The sequence below is a fragment of the Scatophagus argus genome, chromosome 14 (assembly GCF_020382885.2).
Source record: "Scatophagus argus isolate fScaArg1 chromosome 14, fScaArg1.pri, whole genome shotgun sequence".
Taxonomy (NCBI): domain Eukaryota; kingdom Metazoa; phylum Chordata; class Actinopteri; family Scatophagidae; genus Scatophagus; species Scatophagus argus.
In genome coordinates this window covers 19,360,223-19,382,167 of record NC_058506.1, presented here as the reverse complement: position 1 = coordinate 19,382,167, position 21,945 = coordinate 19,360,223, and the positions used below count along the sequence as shown (strand labels likewise).

Below are 21,945 nucleotides of genomic sequence, written 5' to 3'. Positions count from 1 at the left end.
GCTGCATTCACATCACACCGAACGCACAGACTTTGCATCAGTCTGGCTGATTATCAGGTCCACTGTTGTCTTTTTCCAAGACCTTATGAAGTCTCTTTTCAAGCTTTCGTGGACTCACTACATTTTCCACTCACACGTAAGAAATGGGGAAATACCAACTGAAATGGCATGTCGAGTCTAATTCAGAACACGGTGCAGTTTTATCACTAATTTTGTGTCAAACCATTCTTGAGCTTTATTGTCCATAAACACAACAGTATCCCCCTCCTGTACTATTTGATTTTAACGTATCCAAAGCAATTAAAGCTAAATGTTAAACAATCTGACACAAAATGCTTATTTAAAAGCAAGTTTCCACCAGCAGCCTGCACCTTTTCACCACAAGGTGGCACCAGTTCACCTGATTATAACTGATTGATGGAAACAAGTTGGCTCTTACTTAGCACCAACCAACAGCTTTCACTGTTAAAGCTGTTCGTTATCACAGAAAATAGTTTTGGATGGCACAGAATTTGCTCCGTAGTTTAATGTTAAACTAAGGCCAGTCAATGAGGCATTTTCAGATGTCACATTCATCTCTTCTTTGTTCATCAATATTTATATAAGTTTCAGTTTTGGATTCTTTTCGTGGTGCTGTTTTTCTTGGCATCAGCACAAAGGAATGAAACAGAAGTTACTGCAGTATTTTTACCTTTGTCACTTACATTGAACTGATATTCTGTTTATCCAGGTGGGATTATTTTACAACTTCATGCAAAGACATGCATGAGTGTGTCGAACCTGTAGAGCAGCAAGTGTGTGTGCAGTTTATGTTCACACACACACACACACTCTAGCGACCCACTGGCAGCCTAAATTTAACCTCAGATTTCAACCACAAAGCGTACATGTTGGTTCTCCAGTCCAAATCCTTTAGAATCCTGGTTTTGTTTTTGTTTTTATTTTAATTCCCTCCCTCTTCTCTGAGTTTGTGTTTGTCCAGAGCCACGCACACAGTCACTTTGGAAATGAGGCGCGATCATATGGTAAAAACAAACCTCTCTCTCACTCAGCGGCGCTGCTGAATGTTTGCTGGCCATTCAACCGTTGCCTACAATTTCACCCTGCGGGATGTTCAGTCGCATGCTTTTGTCCTGCTGATCATCTCCTTTACAACTCTGATCTCGTCTCGTTTTACCTGTTTGATCATCTCTCCAGTCCTCTCGATGACGATGGTCTTGGCTTCTTTGACAGGCGAGGTGACCTGGTAGTCGTCGCTCAGCAGGCCGAGGATCGGGTACTGGTTCCTGTACCTACACACACACACACACACAGAGAAAGAGATGTATTCAGCTGACATATTTTGTTGTTATTTCTAACAGTGTGGGGTAAGATAATAACTTGGTTTTTCCAGCATGAGGAGGCTGATATTTTCCTGTTTTTGCTCTTTTTAGTGGCCTTCATCTGTTTACTATGAAAACTCACCTGCTCTAAAAGGCTTTCTCTTTTGTGTAGTCACAGAAGTTAAATGTTGAAAACATCTTGCTAAGACGTATCCACTCAAGTTGCATAATTCACTTCTCTGCTTACGATTCGTATGCTTCACCAATTTCTCACTAAAGAGCTACTTTCAGCAGAGCTTTGGGGCCATGAGGGGGCCGTTACTGAGCCACCTTAGCTAGCCAATCAGTCAAAAGAAGCTCAGGGTTTAATGCTGGATTTCATTTTACTCAGAAAAGTACAATAAAACTGTCATCTGAGTCATAAAGTCTGAAAAGATGCACCAAGTCAACAATCAACGTTTACTTCATGCAGGGTTTGTGTTGTGAAACGTGCTGTAACATTCAGGTGATTTGTGTTTGACAGAAGTCTTCGGAGTCGTGCGGTATGCACCCATCCCCCCCCCAATCACATTTTAAAGGCCTCTCACAGCAGTTGTCGGTTCCTGTTTGCAGACACACCAGAAACCAATTCTGGAGAGAAATCGTTGATTGTTTAGTGTCATTGTCAAGTCATCAGACAGACAACAGCCTAAACGATGGTACACAACGACCTCACAATGAGACTCGATCAACTACCTTTCTCTGCAATCACTGATGTCCAGAAACATCCCATGTCTGCAGTAGCCAATCGCATTGTCCCGAGCAGACGCACTAGGACACGTTTAGATCAGAAGTCAGGACTACTGACTTGAAAGGTGACTTTTCTGGGGGAAACCAGCAAATATCAGACATGTTTCTGCACGTTTCCCAGCTGCAGTCTGGTGTGTAATCTCTGAAAGTGCCGTGATGTTGTACCTCTTGGTGATGATGGTCTTGGTGACGTTCTTGGAGCTGTCGTTCCTCTCCTGCATCAGCTTCCTGATCTCCTGAGGGCCACAAGAAGTCAGAGGTCAGCAGGATAAGAAATTCAGTGACAGATACAGCGTGAAAAATACACAATCTTATTATTAAGAAAGCTGATTTCAGTGTCCTTTATTCTAAGTCTGCTTCATTTATTTTTCATCATTTTATTGACCTGTAAATGATCTTAAACCAAAACTACCTGCTATGCGTGTGTGTGAGTGTGTGTGAGAAACTGTAACGAAGGTTTGTCAGGACAGCTCCCTGAGGTTACATAAACATTCCTGAGGTTAAAACTGACTGCTTGCTTGAGTTAGTGCATCACAAAAAAGCACAAAAGGCCAGAATGCAGTTGGACCTGAAAGGTGAAAACTCATCATTAAAATAAACAAATCAGCTCCCATCCCTGGAGTGTGTGCATGTGTGTGTGTGTGTGTGTGTTTGTAAACAGAACAGCATTCTGTAATGGAAACACACGCACACACACACATTCCTTTTGCTCATTCAGAGTGAAGCACCTGTGACTGTGTGCCATGTGTGCAGTTTTATCCACTCAAAATTACAGAGAACCTAAATCGCTCACTGAGCCTCAGAAATGACATGAGAAACAGTGTGTGTGTGTGTGTGTGTGTTTCGTTGCAGACCTCCTCCTGTCGGGTGATGGTCGTCTGGCGCTGCTCCAACATGGCGAGCAGCTCTGAGATTTTCAGCTGGAGACTCTTCTCTGTGGACGAGTTGGTGCTGCTGACCTGCGTCTGAATCGTCGCTATCTGGGACTGCAGGGAGGACAGAGACAGATGAGGGACGAGTGAGTGGACAGAGACATGAAAGACATTTCACATTAAAGCTGTTCTTATGAGACCTGTTATATAACTTATTTAAATGAAAAGACTTCACAGGTTTTCCAGTTCACCACATTTTCTGCCATCTTGTCTTCATCAGGCAGTTAACAAAAACCAACTTGATATTTTTCAGCTACGCTGCTGTGTTTTCCTGCCTAAACCAGGATGGCGCCACCACGAAGAAGACTGCGGGCGGTAACGTCTTCACACACACAAAACACACACACACAAAACTGTCTGTATTGCGGCACAAGTGGGTCAGTGTGTCTGAAGGAAAACCTCCACCAAACGCTTTGGCACCGTGATGTGTTAAGAGATGCACGAACGAATCTGCATGCTAATACGTTAATGTGCTGATGTTTAAAGGGTTACCGCCACAAATTTACTCAGATCCTAAGTTAAATCAGCAATATCACAGTGTAGAAATACTCTATTAGAAGTGAAAATACTTTTATCAAAATACACTTAAAACAGTAAAAGTGTTCTTTTTATGCAGAATGTCGTAATTCAGAATAATGTGTGTTACTGGATCAAAATACTGATGCATTAATGTGTTCATCACTCCAATGTTGAAGCTGGCAAAACTGTTATAACTACTTAGTTTATCTACTGGGCCTGCTTCTGATCAGGGATCAATACATTTTAATCTGTAATATAAGGCTGCATCATAATTAATTTGTTGACTATTTTGTTAAACTAAATCTGCAAAGTAACTGGTGGCTAAAGTAGAGTAGAAGTACATGAAGTGGCAGAAAATGGAACTAATTAAGTACAACAAAATTGTGCTCTTGTGCTTTCTGACCTGATGGTGGCGCTAGCAGAAAAGTTCCCAAGTATTCACAATTCATCCTGAGGCGGACAAGACAGTCACACAGTGTGGTTTCATTCTCACCTGCAGCCTCTGAATCTCCTGATCTTTCTCCTGTCTCATGGTGCTGAGCTGGTCCTTGTACTGGCGAGACAGCTCCTCTGTCTTGATCTGCAAGGTGGTGCTGCTGCCTTGGCCTACGAGCTGAAGGACGGATGGACAAGGAAGGAAGGAAGGAAGGAAGGAGAGGAGAAAGAAGAGCGTCACCCCTGCTGCACAGTTAGCACTGACTGTCTCCTCATTTTATTCTCCTCAGCTGAGTCACATGAATGATCACCTCCCAACATCACCTCCCGTCACCTTAGCAACACGTACACGGAACCTCTGCATCGTGGACAATATGACGACAACAAAGCAGCTTGTTTTCACCTTCTGCCGCAGCATCTCGTTCTCCTTCTCCAGCGCTCTCATCCTCCCCTCCAGCTCTTTGATCTTGAACTCGCGGCTCGAGTCGGTGCTTCGGCTGCCCATGAGCTGGCTCTCCAGGGAACGCTGGGCGGAGATGGTCTCCTTCAGAGACAGCTGGAGACGGACGAGGCGCACAGGAAGTCAGAAACCCACATACACCAATGCAGGGCTCTTTGTAGTTTTGCCATCTTTTCTCTCAGTAATAATGACATGACGTGGGAAGAAACAGTCAAAAAGTTCTATGCAGACTCCCAGGTGAGCCAACCTGTCGGTCCGATACTTCCATCACAGTTTACAGGCCGACTTCCTGCTTCTACTCTGACCTAAATGAGGATTATTACCAGCATTTCTCTCTGAACAAAGCGGTTCAGAGAACATTGATAAACTGTTTACAACTTGTCTGACTGCTCACAAAAATGACTGAAACGACAGAGGAAATAGTTTGAAATGAATTTTCTTTCCATGGACTATTTCGGTTGCGGCTCTGCGCTGACGGGGCGCGCCGTACCTGCAGCTGTCGGTTGTTTTCCCGGACGGCCTCCAGCAGGCAGTCGTACTGCCGAGCCTGGTCTGCTTTGAAACTCAGGTCTCGCTCCAAAGCCTCCTTCTCGCTCTCCAGACGCTGTGAGCAGACACACGGACAGACAGACGGCTTGTTTCATTTCTCATGTGTGAAAGTGGATCAGTCACAGAATTCCTCCTGATTTCTTGTTCTTTCTTATTGTTGTGAATCCGTTTTTCTCTCTGGTCACGTGGGGATAAACTGAAGATTTGTATTTTTTCTTGCGTTTATGTCGTTCTCCCGATTGGTTTCGTGCTTAGATTAAAGGAGAACATCGTAAAAGGCGAAGTAAAAACAACAGATTTCCATTTGCTCCCCTTTGGTATGTCTGATATGCTAATTGTTTCTGTGCAGGAATGCCAGAACACAATAAAACTCCAACACCGCGATTATCTTAATGTGTTTAATTGTGCTGCAACTGTGAAGCGCTCACATCTAATGAGGGCCGTCGGAACAAACTGTTCTGGATGTGTGAGCACATGTTTCATTCATGTAACCAGCCGCCCTGACGCAGCCTGTCTTTTGTTGTTTTTGTTCGGGTGCGTTCACGAGCGCAGGACATCTCGCTGTCAAAATGTTTTTCAAGGAGCAGGAACTTTAAAAAGTGGCCCACAGAAATCACACCCACAAGGACAGAATAATGTCTTCACTGTGATGTCAACACCAGATTAAGAGAATTCCATGCTGTGTTACTTTGCACCTCCATCTCTTTACAGTCTAATAGGGATACAGTCTTTCTTTAAATCCACAGCACTTATACGTCAGCTGTGAGTCCACGCAGAGCTGAACGCTGATCCAGATGTGAAGCTGATGTGGGAGGGTGTGGCGCTCTTACCCGCAGGTCCTCGGACATGTGGAGGAGCTCCTCTCTCAGACTGCTGAAGGTGGACAGCAGGAGACGCATGGTCTTGTCTGCAGTGAGACGAGTCTGACCGAGAAGCACACACACAGGGTCCAGAGCCACATGTTAAACCCTGCCTCTCTGGATACTGCTTTACATACGTATACAATATGTGTGTGAATTATGTGTAATTATGTGCACATGTGTAGGAGCAGTTAATAAAAGCTTTACAACTCAATGTAATTGGTTTGTCCATGTGTGAAGTTAATGTTATACTGGCTTTCAGCTATGCAACAGTGCAATACAGAGGGAGCTCATGCAGTGGATTCAAGACGAAGCGACGCAAGAGACCGAAACTAAATGTTTAAAACACACGCAGCATCAGAGACACATGAGTGTGCATCAGTGCAGTCACATCACGTCACACTCAGTGACGTCTCAGTGGACTAAGAGCAAAAACTGCGGCTCTAACTCACCTGCAGCAGGTAGCGGATTTGTTGTTTGGTCAGTTCAGTCGCCCCTTTGGGAAGCAAGGCCTCCACCTCCTCTCTCTCCACCTGAACACACACACACACACACACACAGGATAATTTTAATTCTGAGAACGTGTCTCTAAAAGGGACATGACAACAAATGTTTGGTTTACGCTGATGGCAGACGAATGGTTCAGATTTTTGAATTCATTTCCTGAGCTCAGACTGAGCTGTGAGTCGACTTCCACCGCACAGGAAGTTGTGTCTGCTGAACTCAGATCAGATTTATTTATCAGATGTGTGTCATGTGAGTTTGTTTCTCACCTTGTAGTCATTGCTGGGATCCAACTGGTGTTTCCTGTAACACACACACAGAGGAAAGACAAACAATGAGGATGGCAGCGTGGAGAGTAAGGGGTGTGTGTGTGTGTGAGAGAGGGAGAGGGGAAAAAAATAGAAAAGTGTGTGTGCAGAGTGAATAAGACCCTGATTGTGTCTCACACTGACTCACATCTTACTTCAAGTCAACAGAGTTTTAACCAGACACAAAACAGTGTGTGTGTGTGTGTGTTCACTACATTGTGATGAGATACACTGAGGGGCTTCACCTCATAACTGAGGACACACATCTGAACAGAAGAACATTTATTTTAGGTTTAGCACGTTGTATTTATCTTGTCATTGGGATTGCAGTTGGTCCACTTGATGTCACTTTAAGCCTTTGAGCAGTAAATGTAATGTAGTTAATGCAGGAAATTAATATTATCATTTATCAACAATCATATGAATCGTGTCAAGCTGATAAGTTCATCTTATCGTATGTGTTTTCCTGTAGTCTGAATGAATGACTCCAAGCGAAAGTCTGGTCAGAAAACGAGATGCTGAAGTTTCTTGTACACGAGATTGTTTGTGCATTTCGTTTGTGATGCATGTTGGCTCAGTTCCTACTGAAATCATTAACACATGTCTCAAACATTTAGTTTCATTTTCATAAACAAGCAGTACCCAAAACGAGAGGAAAAAGTGTGTCTGTTGGGGACTATTTTTCAGGGGCGGATTAATCTGCATTCAGAGCTCGAGTGAGTATTTGTGGTACGTGTGACTGAGTCAAAATTAACCACACTGTGTGTTAACGGTAATGAAGGAACTGAGCTGATGTGCTTTTGATAGATTTGGCCTACGCGGAGCTCAGAGGAAGAAGATGTCAGGCCTTGGATAACAGGATAAATTCACTGTTGTGTTTGGTCTGTTTATGGGATTAGATGACAATAATACAATTAAGACTCATCAGTCAACAGGCCTGACTTTAAATCGGTAAAATGGCCACACGTGTTGTCACAGGTGGCTGACAGAAAGATGGAGGATGATTAAGATCTTACGGTTAATCTCCCTCTCTCTCTCTCTCTCTCTCTCTCTCTTTATCTCTCTATCACACACACATTTTAAAATGACTCCTTAATTCCCTGACTGGTAGTAATCATTACCTGCAGCTCTGACTCGTATCTCGCTCTCATTGGCTGCATCAGACCATGTGACCTACAGTTCACATCTTATTCCGTTTCCCCTCCCTCCTCCAGCTCCCTGCAGGACTTTCACATGATGTCATGACAAGCAACTGCAAACGGAAACTAAACTTCTCCATCTCAATGAAAGTGCGCTGCAGGATTAAAGAAAAGAAGACCTTTTCACATGTGACGACTGAGACTGCCTGAACTTCTTGTTTTTTGTCAGGTTGTCATAAATCCCATTCATTTCCAAATCAAATAATTTTTCAGCAGACCTCTGTGATGCCACTTACAGCATCTGCAGTAAAAGGAGGAGATAAACTGATGGAATTACGACGGAGTGACACCAACCGAAACTCGCCTTTCACCTGTTGGAGCCTGCTGCTCGTGATTCAAATCCAAGCGACCAAACCCGGCGTCTGTCACCATGACGACACGCCGCACCTGTTGTTTAAGGATTTATTGAGCAACATAGGGGCCAGACCAACAAAACCAGACGGAGAATGATATCATCCCAAAGTCCTTCTGTCTGCACTCGGGTTCACCCAATAGGATAATTTGTGAAAACTGTTTCTGGGAGGATTAGCAACTTAAGTTTCAGAGTCGGGTTCGCACTCTTAAAATTCTGACTCATGAGACGAAGAGTCATTTGGCAGTTCATTAGATACACACATCTAAAACCAATGGAGTCTAACACAAGAGCCCTGTTTTTGGCAAGTGTTGAGTCATTTTGTTTTTAACGACTAAAATCGCTGGAGTTATTGATCAGTTTCACAGTCGTGTTTATTGTTTGTCCCAATTAAACAGCAAACTACTTTGTTATATTTTTTCTCAGTGGCAGAAAGTGCTGCACTGAACACTGAACTGTTTGTTTCTCTGTAGTGTTGGCATCAAAAATGAACCCTGAGACGGCCTTCGTTCCGAAAACCAATTTATGTTTAGTCAAATTAAACGAGACAAGTTCACTCTGGACCCTGAAAGAAGTCTGTAAAAGCATGAACTTAGACCGGCACACGATTTCGTGCTGTGGGAAGACACTTGAGCTGAATGCCTGGCAGGAACATGCACTCACTTTCCACGGATTTTGGCCACGTGCTCGGAGATGCAGGAGTGGATGTCGCAGTTCTTCCTGTACACGTCGGCCAGCAGCTCGCCAAAGTAACGTGTGTCCAGCTTGGTCGGCTGGGGCACATCGCTCAGCTCGGTCTTCACCTCCGTCCTGGAGAACTTCTCCACAACCGGCGAAGGCTTTTGCTGTATGATGTTGACGATCTCCACCTCTTCCACCTCCACTTCCTCCCCCTCATCTTCCTCCTCCTCCTCTTCCTCCTGGAGGAGCAGGGAACAGACAGGTGTTTAAGCGTTGTGTGTTTACAATGATTTTTTTACTTTTGCGCTGCGATTTACATTTGAGGTAAAGTGTCTGTGGCAGGAAAGAGGTTTAACCTTGTTTTTTTTATCTGTTAATTATCAGTAAGCAAAGGCGGAAAGTAACTGAGTATTTAAGCACAGTTTTGAGGTACTTAATTGAGTATTTCCATTTCCTGCTACTTCATACTTCTGCCCCTCTATATGCAGTTGATACCTTAAATTACCATTCCGGTTCAGTTTAAAAGGACATCATCTACATCCTAGTGCATTTACAAATTATGGTGTCTACATCGAGAACTAAAGTGCATAAAAACACGCGTGCAGCAGTGTCCACATACATTTGGCCGCATCGTGTACGCTCATAAGTTGGTCACAGGAGCTCCACCCACGTGCTGTCCACACTGCAGCTACACGTGACGTAAACCAAACACTCCTCTCCTCTACGTGTAGCAACAGAGTCGAGTCAGTCGGTCGTTGCATAACCTGTTATCTGACGCTGAGCAGTGCTCGTCACACACACACGCACACACACAGCACTTTCACTCTATGCAAATACCTGCCTGTCACACTCTTTGTTCACACTGCTGGTCAGACACAAGTTATCTGTAATGTTTGTCTTCCCCTGGTGTCAAACTGGCTTTTACAGTAAATTATTCACTCACTTACACACAGCAGCCTTTCAGCGCCTCGCCGCAGGAGCGCGAGGTGATGATCTGAAATGAACGATGTCGTGTTTTTGTCAAATCTGAATTTTTCAGAGTGTAAGGAAACAGTCTGACTCCTCCACAGACCGTGTCATACTAAAACTGTTTATTCTTCTTATTTGGATCTCCTGTTGGTCACTGGCGTACACAGCAAAGCCAATCAGTTTGCTCGGCTGAGTGCCAGTTCTTTGCCTGTTGAAAGTGGGTCGAGATCAGGTATCTCTGAACCGGCCCTCAAACCGCCTTGCAGGTAGAAGGAGTTTATGTGGTCAACAATAAGTCGATTAATTGATAGCAAAAAGTCAAAAGTCAGCCGGTTCCTGCTTCTTAAATGTCACAATTTGCTGCTTTCCTTTGTCACTTATGATGACGAAGAGTCTTTGGGTTTTTCTGTTTGTCGGACAAAAGAAGAAGAACTACTTTGGGCTCAAGGAAACCGTGATAAGCATTTTTAACAATTTCTCTGACATTTGATCAAATCAGTGATTAATCAGTTAACTGAGAAAATAATTAATTCACAGTGACAGTAATGCTGCAGCCTGAATAGTCAGTGGTAACGATACATTGGCTTGTATAATAATGAGGTTTTTATAATCTCCACCACACTGACAACAACACGAGAAACACCTCAGATGCCAAAGTTCTCCATCTCTGTTGTTTCTCGCTACTTCCTGAAGCCACCACCCCCGCAGCGGAACCAATCGGAGAAAGACTAAAGAAATAAAGTCATCGCTACCAGGAAACACAGAGGCTGCATTTCAGCATTGTTTTCAGGCCACAGACGGGAAGAACAACACGGGCTGTGAGAAAGCTAAAAGGCCTGAGAGATCACAAGTTTGATTTCACTGAACTCTAACAAGCTGTAAACTGTGTCGCACAGCTGAGTGGGCAGGAGCCGAGATGCTGTAAGGGATTTGGTTCCTGCAGAGAACCCTTTATGATGTTCAGAACAAACCGCAGGATGGAAAAACTGTGTGTTCACTCTTCCAAAACCACAGTGGGTCAAACAAAACATAACACGTGGACCAAAATTCAATGACAAACAGTAGAAACTTCATCCCTGAAGAGACGTCATCTCGGCTGTCCTGTGATGCTGAATGCATGTGGGCTGACTTTACTATCTGAAGGTGGAGTAGCTGGTGGTGGAGCGACACCTGGGCAAGATGGCTGCCAAGCTGAACACCAACTGCTCGAGGCCACCTCAACCAACCAACAAACCTCAAAGGCTGGGACACTTTGTAGCCATCTTTGTTGCACCAAAAATGGATGTTTTTAAAGAGACGACCCGGAAAGTTTTCAGCCGATTTTGTGAAAACTAAAGTAGATTTGAATGAAGAAAGTTTCCAGCTGTGTTTTTGGAGACAAAACCAGGTATTTTAATGCAAAACATGAACTTTTCCTGACCCTAAACGAGTAATTTCTGTGCCAGGACACTACAAAAAAAAAAAAAAAAATCGAAATATAAAGAAATGTAACGTTTGAGCACAATCCCTGGTTTACCGAAACGTCCAGTGCCGACGTTCAATACAAAGAACGGTTTGGCTAAATCTGACTAAAACAAATATGGGTCATATATTGTGACTGGGGATGTCCACATGAGCCACTGAAAGCACCATGACAGAAAACACTTTAACACTAATAGGAATACAAATCGCACACCTGTGATCAGAACAGGTCCAGATCTCAGAGAGCTTAAATCAGAGCTCAGCACTGAGGCACGTAACTCAAATGAGTCATAACTTTGGCATGTGAGAACGCGAGGTTGTAAAGTCAAACCCTGTCTCGCTGCAGCAAACCGATGTTTAACCTGCCGTTTGGTTTATGACCCCCGCAGAGCTCAAAGATCAAAGGGTGCAGCTTTGAGGGTTTTGTTGGTACACATTAAATGCAAACAGCAGAACAGTGCAGAACAGTGAGGGGCGCGACATTAATGATAAGGAGAGTACGAACGCGATGTGATGACCCAGAGGAGGGTGTGTCGCGACGCCGCAGGGCTGTGGCTGCCACGCGAACATGCCTGTCATTCCTCCACAGAGAGGGAGAGTGGAGGCGACAGACAGACCTGAACCAGTCTGGACACAAAAAAACTGCTCGAGGACAATCGGCATGTCGTCGCCACTCACACGAGCACGGATCGGTCCTGATTTACTGCAACTTCAAGAGAAATAAAAGTTGATTCTTCAAAAATAAAGAATACTTTAAGTATTTAGGTTACTAAATTCACTTTGAGATTCGAGAGGACGACCACAAAACCCTCATGTCAAGTTTACAGTCTAAAGTCCTGTTTGAATTCAATGCAATGTGTGCAGAAAAAGGTTCAATAGATGTCAAAATTATATCTCAAAGCCAAAAGAGATGCAGAACAAGCAAATTCTGTATCTTCCACTTTCCCGTGGAAAGAATGTGCTGTTGCTGTTGTCACCAGTCAACAAAGTGGTCCAGTGACAAAGGACCACATGTGGAAAAACTTTTAAACGCTGACTTGCTGGAAGGTTGAATGGGGATCAGGACTGCGTGTCACCACACCGTCAGACCACACAGTAAACATCATGAGACAACAGAAAGAGGCCTGTTGTTTATTTCGTTGTGTCACACACAACATTCTTTACAGCAACGCGTTTCGTCTTCCGTACAGTCCCATCATCTTGAATTTAATTCCCAGGTTTTTTGCTTTTGTGGCGTTGTTGTTCATGTTCATTCTCAGGGATCACAAAAATGCCTCATGTTGACTCTGACTCAGCTTAATCTGCAGCTGACGCGGAGACGCTAAATTCCAGGCGTCCACTGCAGACCTGAGCTCATACTGCTGTAGAATGTGTGGGAGGATAACAACAGCCCTGAGATGTTAGGTTAGTAGTGTGTGTGTGTGTGTGTGTGTGTGTTTGTCCATGTAAGGCAGACTGACCTAGAAAAGTGCGAGAGCACAGGCAGAACAGAGCAGCCGAAGGACGTGGTGTCACAACGTTTCCATCTTATCGTGTGATTTCTGTCCAGATTGAGTCCTAAAAATCAGGTGAAAAAATCCACTTTCCACAAAGACGCATCTGTGTCTTAAAACAAGAAGATTTGAGTTGGTCGTTCCACTAAAACAATGAAAAATAAACTTGATTTTAGAAGAAGCTAAAGTTCTTTAGTGTCAAAAAACTTTCCATTAATTTCAGTTTTCTGTGATGTTGCTGCTGCTTTTCTCTGTTTTATATCTTTGTAAATATAATCCTTTTGAAACTAGTCAACTGTTGCCTGATAGTGGAAACTTGTGACAAGTATTTTCCACTATTTCTTTAGGTTAAAGCTGAAAAATGTCTTGACAAATACGAAAAATAATCAATAATTCGGTCATATCATCATTAGTTGCAGCCCTACGTGAGTCTTTCTGCAGTCTAAGATCGTTTACTGGCTCTTTTCAGCTTTTTTTCCTCCAAAGTCTAATTTTCTTCTCTGCCTGGAGGCCAAACCTCCTGTAAATGTGATGAAATATCAGGTCTTCTGTTGGGGAAATCTGATGCTGTTAAAGAAGCTCAGAGAGCAGCTCATTCCTGTATGAAATGCAAACACAAATCAGCCAAAGTCTTTTCAGGATCAGAAGGCAACTTGATCTCATTTTACTTCTAGAGGCTGTGAAAGAAGCATCCCAAAAGAGCAGTAACCCAATATTCAGACTCAATACATCATCACCTCAGCTCTTCACCAGGTCAGACCCACTGGTGTGTGTGTGCGTGTGTGTGTGTGTGGTGATGTAGGTCAGTGTGTGAGCCAGGCTCTCAGCGCTCTGTGTGACCGAGTAACACTAGAGGCTGTTATTGGAGAGAGAGGAGTCACTTTATCTCACAGCCTGTGTGTGTATGTGTGTGTGCACAGTGCAAATCAGCTCCATCTCATCAAGTCATGTTGTGTGTGAGTCTGTCAGTGCAGTATTAATACTTCAGTCTGAACAAACTGTACCTCAGCCTGTTTTAAAAAGCCTTTTTTTTGGATTCTTCCAAAGTTTTACTTGATTTATGCTGAATTACTTCTCAAGCAAATATTCAGACAATCATAAGTAGTAACACAGCACTAGTTGAAAATAAAACATAATACTGTATTGGTGAACAGTTCCAGTACTGATGCTAAGCTAAGCTAAGTGGCTGCCAGCTCCAGCTTCATTTTCATCTTGCAGACGTGAGCATAGGATGAAGCTTCCCATCTGATTCTTGACCAGAAAGTGAAAAGGCTTCTTGTCTCCGAGGTGTCTTTGCTCGGGGCAGAACCCAACTTTATTTTCATCAACATCAGTGACATTCCTGTGTTGCACCTGCAGCTTCAGGGTTAACTCAGCATTTTTTCCCCTGCAGAACCACAAACTCTTCAACCTTTTCTTCTGCCTGACAACCATTTTGCTTAACCGGTCATCAATCAGCAGACATCTCAGATGGACAAACTGCTCCTCAAAGCAGCCATCACACCCGCCGTGTCGGCTGAAAAAGTGGCTGACACAAGTCACTCGCTGCTGATTGGTTGGGGCAAACGATGACGACTCATGGAAAGACATAATGGAAATTCAGTCTGATTGTCAAGCTAAAGTTTCATGACCAAATCAAAAAATTGTAATCAACAAGCAACATGTAAAAGATATCCCGACTTCACCATAGAGACCAGCTCAGCGTGCAAATACGATGCGACCGCACCACGAAGCTATGACTCAGCCTGAGAGATGTGAGTGTTTATCAGCAGCAGACAGCAGAGCAGGTGGAGTACAGGTGTGATAAGATAAAAATATGCCGAAGACTTAAAGCCGTATGAATGAAAACAGGACGGTGAGCTCGCTCTGCAGTGTGTGAACATGGAGGGAAGATTCGACATGAGCAACAGAATGCAGGACCTTTAAAATGATCTGAGGGCCGCAAACAAGCACTGACGATCAATGCAAAGTGAAAACATCCGTGTCATATTCTTTAAAGTTTCATGACCAAATCAAAAAAGTGTAATCAACAAACAACATGTAAAAGATATCCCGACTTCACCATAGAGACCAGCTCAGCGTGCAAATACGACGCGACCGCACCATGAAGCTATGACTCAGCCTGAGAGATGTGAGTGTTTATCAGCAGCAGACAGCAGAGCAGGTGGAGTACAGGTGTGATAAGATAAAAATATGCCGAAGACTTAAAGCCGTATGAATGAAAACAGGACGGTGAGCTCGCTCTGCAGTGTGTGAACATGGAGGGAAGATTCGACATGAGCAACAGAATGCAGGACCCTTAAAATCATCTGAGGGCCGCAAACAAGCACTGACGATCAATGCAAAGTGAAAACATCCGTGTCATATTCTTTAAAACATATGTTATGATATGATACGATATGTCTCTTTCCCAAACATTCACCTCTTTCGACTGCAATCAAATCCAAATCCCATCATGGCAGACTTTTTGATATTAGCAAATACCGTACTGTTCATTCAGACCCCTACTGACGAAAAGAGAAAAGCATGGCTGCAAACACCAAAGTGGCGTTGGTGAAAGTGAATCCCAAAAGCTGCAGAAGCTCAGCCCCAAACAGACGCTTCAGGAGCAGAGAGAAAGTGAAAGTTATTTCTGCTCGTTTCAGGAAAGCTGCAGTAACAGACGCTGAAGAGATGTGCTCGGAGTAAACATTAGAAACATGACACACTGACTGGCGTTGTTGCATCAACGCAATGTGACGCCCTCCTTCACTGCACTGTAATTATGTGTGAATACTTCGCATACCCACAGTGGTGAGAAAAGCCTCTTAAGAAGAGCTGAGCTGACACCAAAAACTATCATGAAGTGAACACGGCTGATTAAGCTCACTCTCATTATCCCTGAAGCCGTTAAATCTGGTTTCAAAGTCATTCCGGAGAAAATGACAGACCTAAAAGATTTTCTCCTCACAAAAGCAAACATGTCCGTCAAAGACCTCCTGACATAATCGCACTCGAACCTCAGTCTGCTGAAGAGAAACTAGACAAGCCTCACTCAGCTCCTGCAGCTCGTCTCTCAGCGGCGCTTTGACCTCCGACCGACTCGAAGACGACTGCTGACATGTTGTCACAGATGTATTCCAGCTGTTGTTGCTCTGGATAGAAACAGTTTTGAACTGTTAGCTGTGTATAGTGAACAATGTTTAAAATGTAAAGTGGCCCCTGTGTTAATGAGTAAATAAAGTGACAACTTGCTTGGCTGATTTAGTCTTTTTTAAATAAAAAAAAACATCAAACATGATTTGGCTCCAGCTGCTGTGTTGTGAGGATTTGCTTAACTTAACCTCAGAGTAATCAGCTGATAGAGAAAGTAGCCTGCAGGTTAACTACTCATTAAAGTAGTTACCCCACTTCTCTTGTGTGTGAGGAGGTTAAATATTTTACTGTAAGTGTTGACGTTTGAGTTTTTAGAAGAAGAGAATCGGCTGGAAACAAATACGATGCAGGTCGATCCAGTTGCAAGCAGCGTCTTGTGGGCGTCTGCTACAACTCAGACTACAAAACCAAACTCTTTTCTTTGAGGAGAAGCAGTTAATCAAACCAGGTTTTAGCTTTTGTTATTTTACCACACCTGCACTCAGACAGCCATCACTGCTACTCACTCATCACGCTGTGTTGGTCCTGTCACTGCTGTCAGAGGACTGTGACTGTAACTCTTAACACAACAAAACTGCTGTGACACCACAAGGCTTAACATGTGAGTTTGGTTTCTCTAATTGTGTTTTCATACGAGGGCGTAGGTTTTATTTCCATTTGACTGCATCTAAAGCAGTAAGGCAAGCGGCAAGCACATTGTGCATCTAACAGGTGTCAGGCAGATGTGTGATTTGATCTGCTAGCTTTTGCATTTTTGTTTTTAACGTTTTTAAAAGTAAGAAAACACACAACATGTAAATGACCTGTTTATGATGTTCTGCACCTGCTCTGTGCATCAGATGACTTCACCTGGCGCCATGCGATCCAAGCTGACTTGACTTGACTTGACATACATCTAGCGGTATTTTGAACATTACCTCATCCCGTGTTAGTAAGCCAGCAGCCATCCAAATCATGTGTTTGACATGAGACTCCTGAAAGACTTGGAACCTCACCCGGGTGGGAGTGGTCTCACAGGATGCAACAGTGCACGCCACAACAAGCCCCATGACGCCTCAGTCCGCACACTTTTTTCTGTAATCTGCGATTTAGTTTCACATCAATGTACCCAGAAGGTGACAGTCTGCCTTGTAAGAGCGTTTGGGAGGTAACGGGAGCAGTTTGCCTCCAGAAGTCAACTGACAGAGAACATAAAGAGGGATTAAAGCGAAAATAAGAAACAAACTCTGCTGGAAGATTAGATGAATCCTATTGTGATTTTTAGACTGAATTCATTCATTCAGAATTTGCATGCATATGTTGAGTTTTCAGTTTGGTAAGAGTCAGGCCACAGAACGACTCAGTTTACGAAACAAACGCGGGGTAAAATGAAAGAAAAGAAGTCTACGCTGACTTTTGGTTTGACACGGGAAAAGACGTGAGGTTTCCTGCTGGTTTACGTTTGCTAGTTTATCTGAAAAGTAAAGAGAAGACGTGATGAGAAGGCACAGCAGACACACGACATGCGGGGCGCCGCCCTCAGGTGAAATACAACTTCTACAGAATCTCTGCTGTTTTTGCTTTCTGTTGCCTTTGTTTTAGATCTACACTTTAAGAAGGGATTACATCTTCTCATCAAAATGATTACACTTCATATTCTGACACCTTTTATTGTCTGGCACTCTGCTGAAACCTCCCAACTTAGTAAAACACTTTGAGTAAAAGGTGAGTAAAGTTGAGTCAGTACACACACCCCTCAGCCAGTCAGGGGCGTGTGTGTGTGTGTGTCTGAGAGCAACAAAGTTATTTTCCTTGCCAAATGAGTGTCTGTCAGTCACCAAACGGACGAACCACCCTGACACTTAACACTTTAGCCTGTGTTGCAACTACGGTTTGTGTTACCAGGTTACCTCCCACACACACACAAGTTTTGTCCGACTGTGTCCTCACTGAACAATAAAAATCATCCAAAGCGAGAGAGTAAAGCTGACCAACAGATTACGCTTTGAAGCCTGACAGCCCAAAGAGGTAAAACAGAGAGATGATGTCAGGGGAACGACGGAAAACCTCAGAGTGCAATTACAAGACTGATAAAAGTTTGTTCAGGTTAGACTCGCAGAGGACTTAAGAAGACTGAGATTCTGTTTAACTGCCACTTCATGACCTGAGAGCATTCACTCACAGCGAAGAAGCGATTCCAACAATCACACAAACAGAAGCTTCCTAAAACTGGGCACAAATGGTTCCGTGACTGTGACCATAAACGCATCGAGGACTTTCTCAGGTCCCGCCAAGACAAGCGGCATGAAAGATCCAGCAATTAGCCGCCATAAATCAGAGAACCTCCTGGTTTTGGCAGCAGCCATATACATGACGCTGCAGGTTCAAATCAAAGGAATGCACCCACCCACAGCAGAGGCCTGCGGGAAGTGGACAGACACACCCCGATGTAACACCCACCCCGATGGTTTGTCAGAGCTGTGACAGTTGAAGGAGCTGTGCCTATGAACAAAGTGCTGTTGTAACAGTGTGCATGTGGAGGCAGGGCGGAGCTGCACACAAACAGAGCATGTATGTGTGCAGTAAATCTCCCACTGAGAAGACGTTTTTGTGTTTTTCTTTTCCTTTAAAGACATTTGCTGTGCTACTGCACTTTCACACACCAACACGTTCCCATGTCGACGTTTCGTGCTGATGGGTGTGTCCGCACAGCTCACCCTCTCCTCACCCTCTCTGCATAGTTTTCCTTCTTTTGGCTTCTCATTTGGAGGAACGAGCTCCATGTGGTACCACAAGATTGCATGTCAAAACGTGACTCATTTGGCGGTCTGGCAGAGGGGCACAGACCACACTGCATGATTTTACCAACATGGAGAACTTAAACGTCTCACATCTCATAGCAACTTAAATTAAATGCAGAGAGCAGAGAAGCAAAACCTGTAGGTCGGCATCTGTATGTCAAAGACATCAGATTTGAATCTGCTGAAAACCATTTTTTGCTGGGTTGCATCCGTTCAGCGTCCAGTTTACACCAACAGTTGTCTATGCATTATAAACACACAGACAACTTCACAGCTCTAACAGCTTCCACTCCTCTGGGAAGGTTTTCCACAACATGTTGGAGTGTTTCTGTGGGAACTTGTGCCCATTCATGCAGTAGAGTATTTGTGAGGTCACACACTGATGTTGGACCAAAAGGCCTGGCTCACAATCTCCGTTCCAGTTCATCCCAAAGGTGTTGGATGGGGTTGAGGTCAGGACTCTGTGTGGGCCAGTCAAGTTCTTCCACACCAAACTCATCCAACCATGTCTTTATGGAGCTTTGCTTTGTGCACTGGGGCACAGTCATGCTGGAATAGAAAAGGGCCTTCAACAAACTGTTGCCACAAAGTTGGAAGCATAGCATTGACCACAATGTCTTGGTGTGCTGAAGCATTAAGATTTCCCTTCACTGGAAGGGAGAGGCTGAGTCCAAACCCTGAAGAACAGCCCCATACCACACCTGAATTCAACAATAAAAGAGGTCTGTCCCAATACTTTTGTCTGTATAGTGTACCATGTGCTGCTGCTTGTGGGTGAAGCATGTGCCACTAACATGTTTAAATATAACTGAGGAAATGCAGTTAAAACAACACTCACTTTTCAACCAAACGTAACCCAGTTTTAAAGGTTTCAGTGCTTACTGAAGAAGCTCGCCACGTCAAGGACCATATCAGTTCCCAAATGTGTTTACAGTGACAGGGTCTGTTTGTGTATCTGACTGGTCTGAGAGCTGGTTCCAGAGAGGGACCCACAACACGCAGAGACGACTTACACACTCGCCTGTGGGAGTGTGTTGTGTTTGCCTGAAGTGTCTGTCGGAGCGGCAGAGTAATTGTTTTGCTCGAGTTCAGCTGTTTGCTTTCGTTCACGCTTATCCTCGACTCTGTTTGTGTCCGCCTGTAGCGGACTGTTTTCATCTGTGTTTCACCGCAAAGTAACACAAATTAAAAGCAAATTTAACTGAGCTAAACTGAACTGAGGGAGGCTTTTACTCCAGTGAGTGAAGGACATTCTTGTGTGGTCGCCAGGCTACTGAGGGTCCCACCAGTCAGGAGGCCTTCATGGGGAGCTGAATCTGGAGCTTTGTGTGTGTGCGTGTACTTGCCTCAGCACTTGGCTCGGGGCTCTTGATAGGACTGGATGACGGGCTGAACACCGACGAAGACTTCCTGCTGAGGCTCTGGGGGAGACAGGAAGAAGAAGAGACAGTCAGAGTTAACGCATGGCATCTTCTTCACCTTTCACTTGGAGAAAATGTTTTAAAATCATGTTAAAAGTAAACGAAATCAGTAAATGTCTTTGCTTTTGACTCATTCAGATGAGCCACAAAACCGTTAAGCCTGTTACTGTCACGTCTTCCACCTGATCTTAACTCAGACGTAGCTGTAGAAACATGTCACATCCCTGAATCATCTGGGTGGAAGCAGAGTCCTTTCAAAAAGTGCACTAGGAGAGATGAGACCGCTGATGATTTTAAGTGACCGTGACAACAGGGTGAAGAAGGACCTCACACAGAACAAAGCCGTCCACAGCAAATAAAAAGCTCATTGTGTGCACGTTACAAATGCGCTACATGTTGGCTTGGCGCAGCTCAATACCTGGTACCTGTCCTGCTCTTCTGATGTCACTCTGAAGGTATTAGAAAACTGAATCAGAGCCAGTCCAGCCGCTATGTGCTGACGGCTACACCCTGAAGAAGACTGCTGCGTCAAAACGGTCCAATGAATAAAAGCTTTCATACCTTTTCCCAAAAGAGAGTTTTAGATTTGTACTTTTCTGTTCCCCACCGAAGAGAAACTTTTGAGGACTCAGGATTAATTCATTAGCCGCAAACTGTTTTTATGACAGGCCTACAACCTTATAAGAACATGATCTGTGACATGGGCCATCAGAAAGTGGCAAAAACTGGATTGGCAGTACATGATTATGTTAAGAAATTAAAGACTTGCCAAAAGCTGTTAAAGTGAACTTTTTGTGAGCAGAACCTGAAAGTCCATTTTATTATTTGTTTTGGGTGTGGTGTTCTATTTTCTTTCTGCTTTATTTGTACAAGATATTTTAATATTTCTTTTCACATTCTGATTAAAGTGTGTGAATATTGTCAAGAAATAAAAGTTCAGCGCTCTTTGAACGAGTGTGTAGAACAGCTATTATGATTAATAATATAAAATTATATTATCTGGTAGCTCTTAATGCCACCCATTTACAGAGCACAATAGATCTTACTGGTAAGTCAGCCATCAGGGGGTTTTGTGTCCCTAAGACGGGAAGAAACCCTGGTGGTCTGACCTCCAATCAGAACCATCTAATTCAGCAGAGGTGATCCAACCAGGTGGAAGAATGTGTTTGTCTTCAAAATGTAAGGGTGTGCCGCATCAGCAGAATCAGAGCGGGTGTGTCGCCGCTTCCCTATCACACACACACACCATGAGAACGCAGCTCAGCTCAGCAGTGACTCAAAAAGCAGAGTGAACCTGAGTGAGTAATTTATCAGGACAACCAGAAGCTGAGAGGAAGGCGCAGAGGGAGTCCTGACATTTTCTGCCACGAGAAACTAATCTGATCCAGGAGCTGAGGGAGGAGGCTGACAGGATGTTCCTCCAGCCAGAGGAGGGAGATGTGGTAGAGCAGATATTATGCAGATACTTTGAGCCTACAGCGGAGACCTTGTGTAAACCATCCAAGAACGAATTCCAAGGAATTCAGGAAGCGATAATTTGTCAGAGCAGGGAAGAGTCTGCAGGTGCAGGAAGAACATTTGGATGAAATCCGTTTCTATAAAAGCATTCACTTCATAATCCCACCCGTCCTGGCTCCGACTCCACACACACACACGCACGCAAGCACACACACATCTGCGTACAGAAGTAACAACCATTCCTCCACAAAAAGCCATCTCTGTGTCTCTCTCCTCGCCCTCGTTATCATCCGCTCACGACTTCGCTGACCTCCACTG

The 21,945-nt window shown here is 44.1% G+C and overlaps 1 protein-coding gene and 1 long non-coding RNA gene across 5 annotated transcripts in view; one reads left to right on the top strand and one right to left on the bottom strand.

The window, feature by feature from the left end:
- Positions 1-21,945, bottom strand: part of pof1b (POF1B actin binding protein) — a 28,478-nt gene that overhangs the window by 4,195 nt on the left and 2,338 nt on the right. For 2 of the 3 annotated variants that reach the window (XM_046410397.1, XM_046410395.1), the window contains exons 2-12: positions 20,095-20,169; positions 8,893-9,149; positions 6,640-6,673; positions 6,319-6,399; positions 5,837-5,929; positions 4,948-5,061; positions 4,401-4,553; positions 4,056-4,175; positions 2,966-3,097; positions 2,277-2,347; positions 1,178-1,292 (exon numbers count right to left, since the gene is read on the bottom strand). In XM_046410397.1, the coding sequence (XP_046266353.1) occupies positions 1,178-1,292; positions 2,277-2,347; positions 2,966-3,097; positions 4,056-4,175; positions 4,401-4,553; positions 4,948-5,061; positions 5,837-5,929; positions 6,319-6,399; positions 6,640-6,673; positions 8,893-9,149; positions 20,095-20,169 (1,245 nt within the window). Of the gene's footprint in view, positions 1-1,177; positions 1,293-2,276; positions 2,348-2,965; positions 3,098-4,055; positions 4,176-4,400; positions 4,554-4,947; positions 5,062-5,836; positions 5,930-6,318; positions 6,400-6,639; positions 6,674-8,892; positions 9,150-9,529; positions 9,557-20,094; positions 20,170-21,945 lie in introns of those variants that run through there. The other variant, XM_046410398.1, reaches the window with a different exon arrangement.
- On the top strand, positions 2,988-6,085 carry LOC124070470. 2 transcript variants are annotated; one of them, XR_006845189.1, is made up of 3 exons: positions 2,988-3,129; positions 3,297-3,358; positions 5,753-6,085. It is a non-coding gene; the product is annotated as an uncharacterized LOC124070470 (long non-coding RNA). The 2 variants fall into 2 exon arrangements; XR_006845190.1 differs by lacking the exon at positions 5,753-6,085 and adding an exon at positions 4,062-4,199.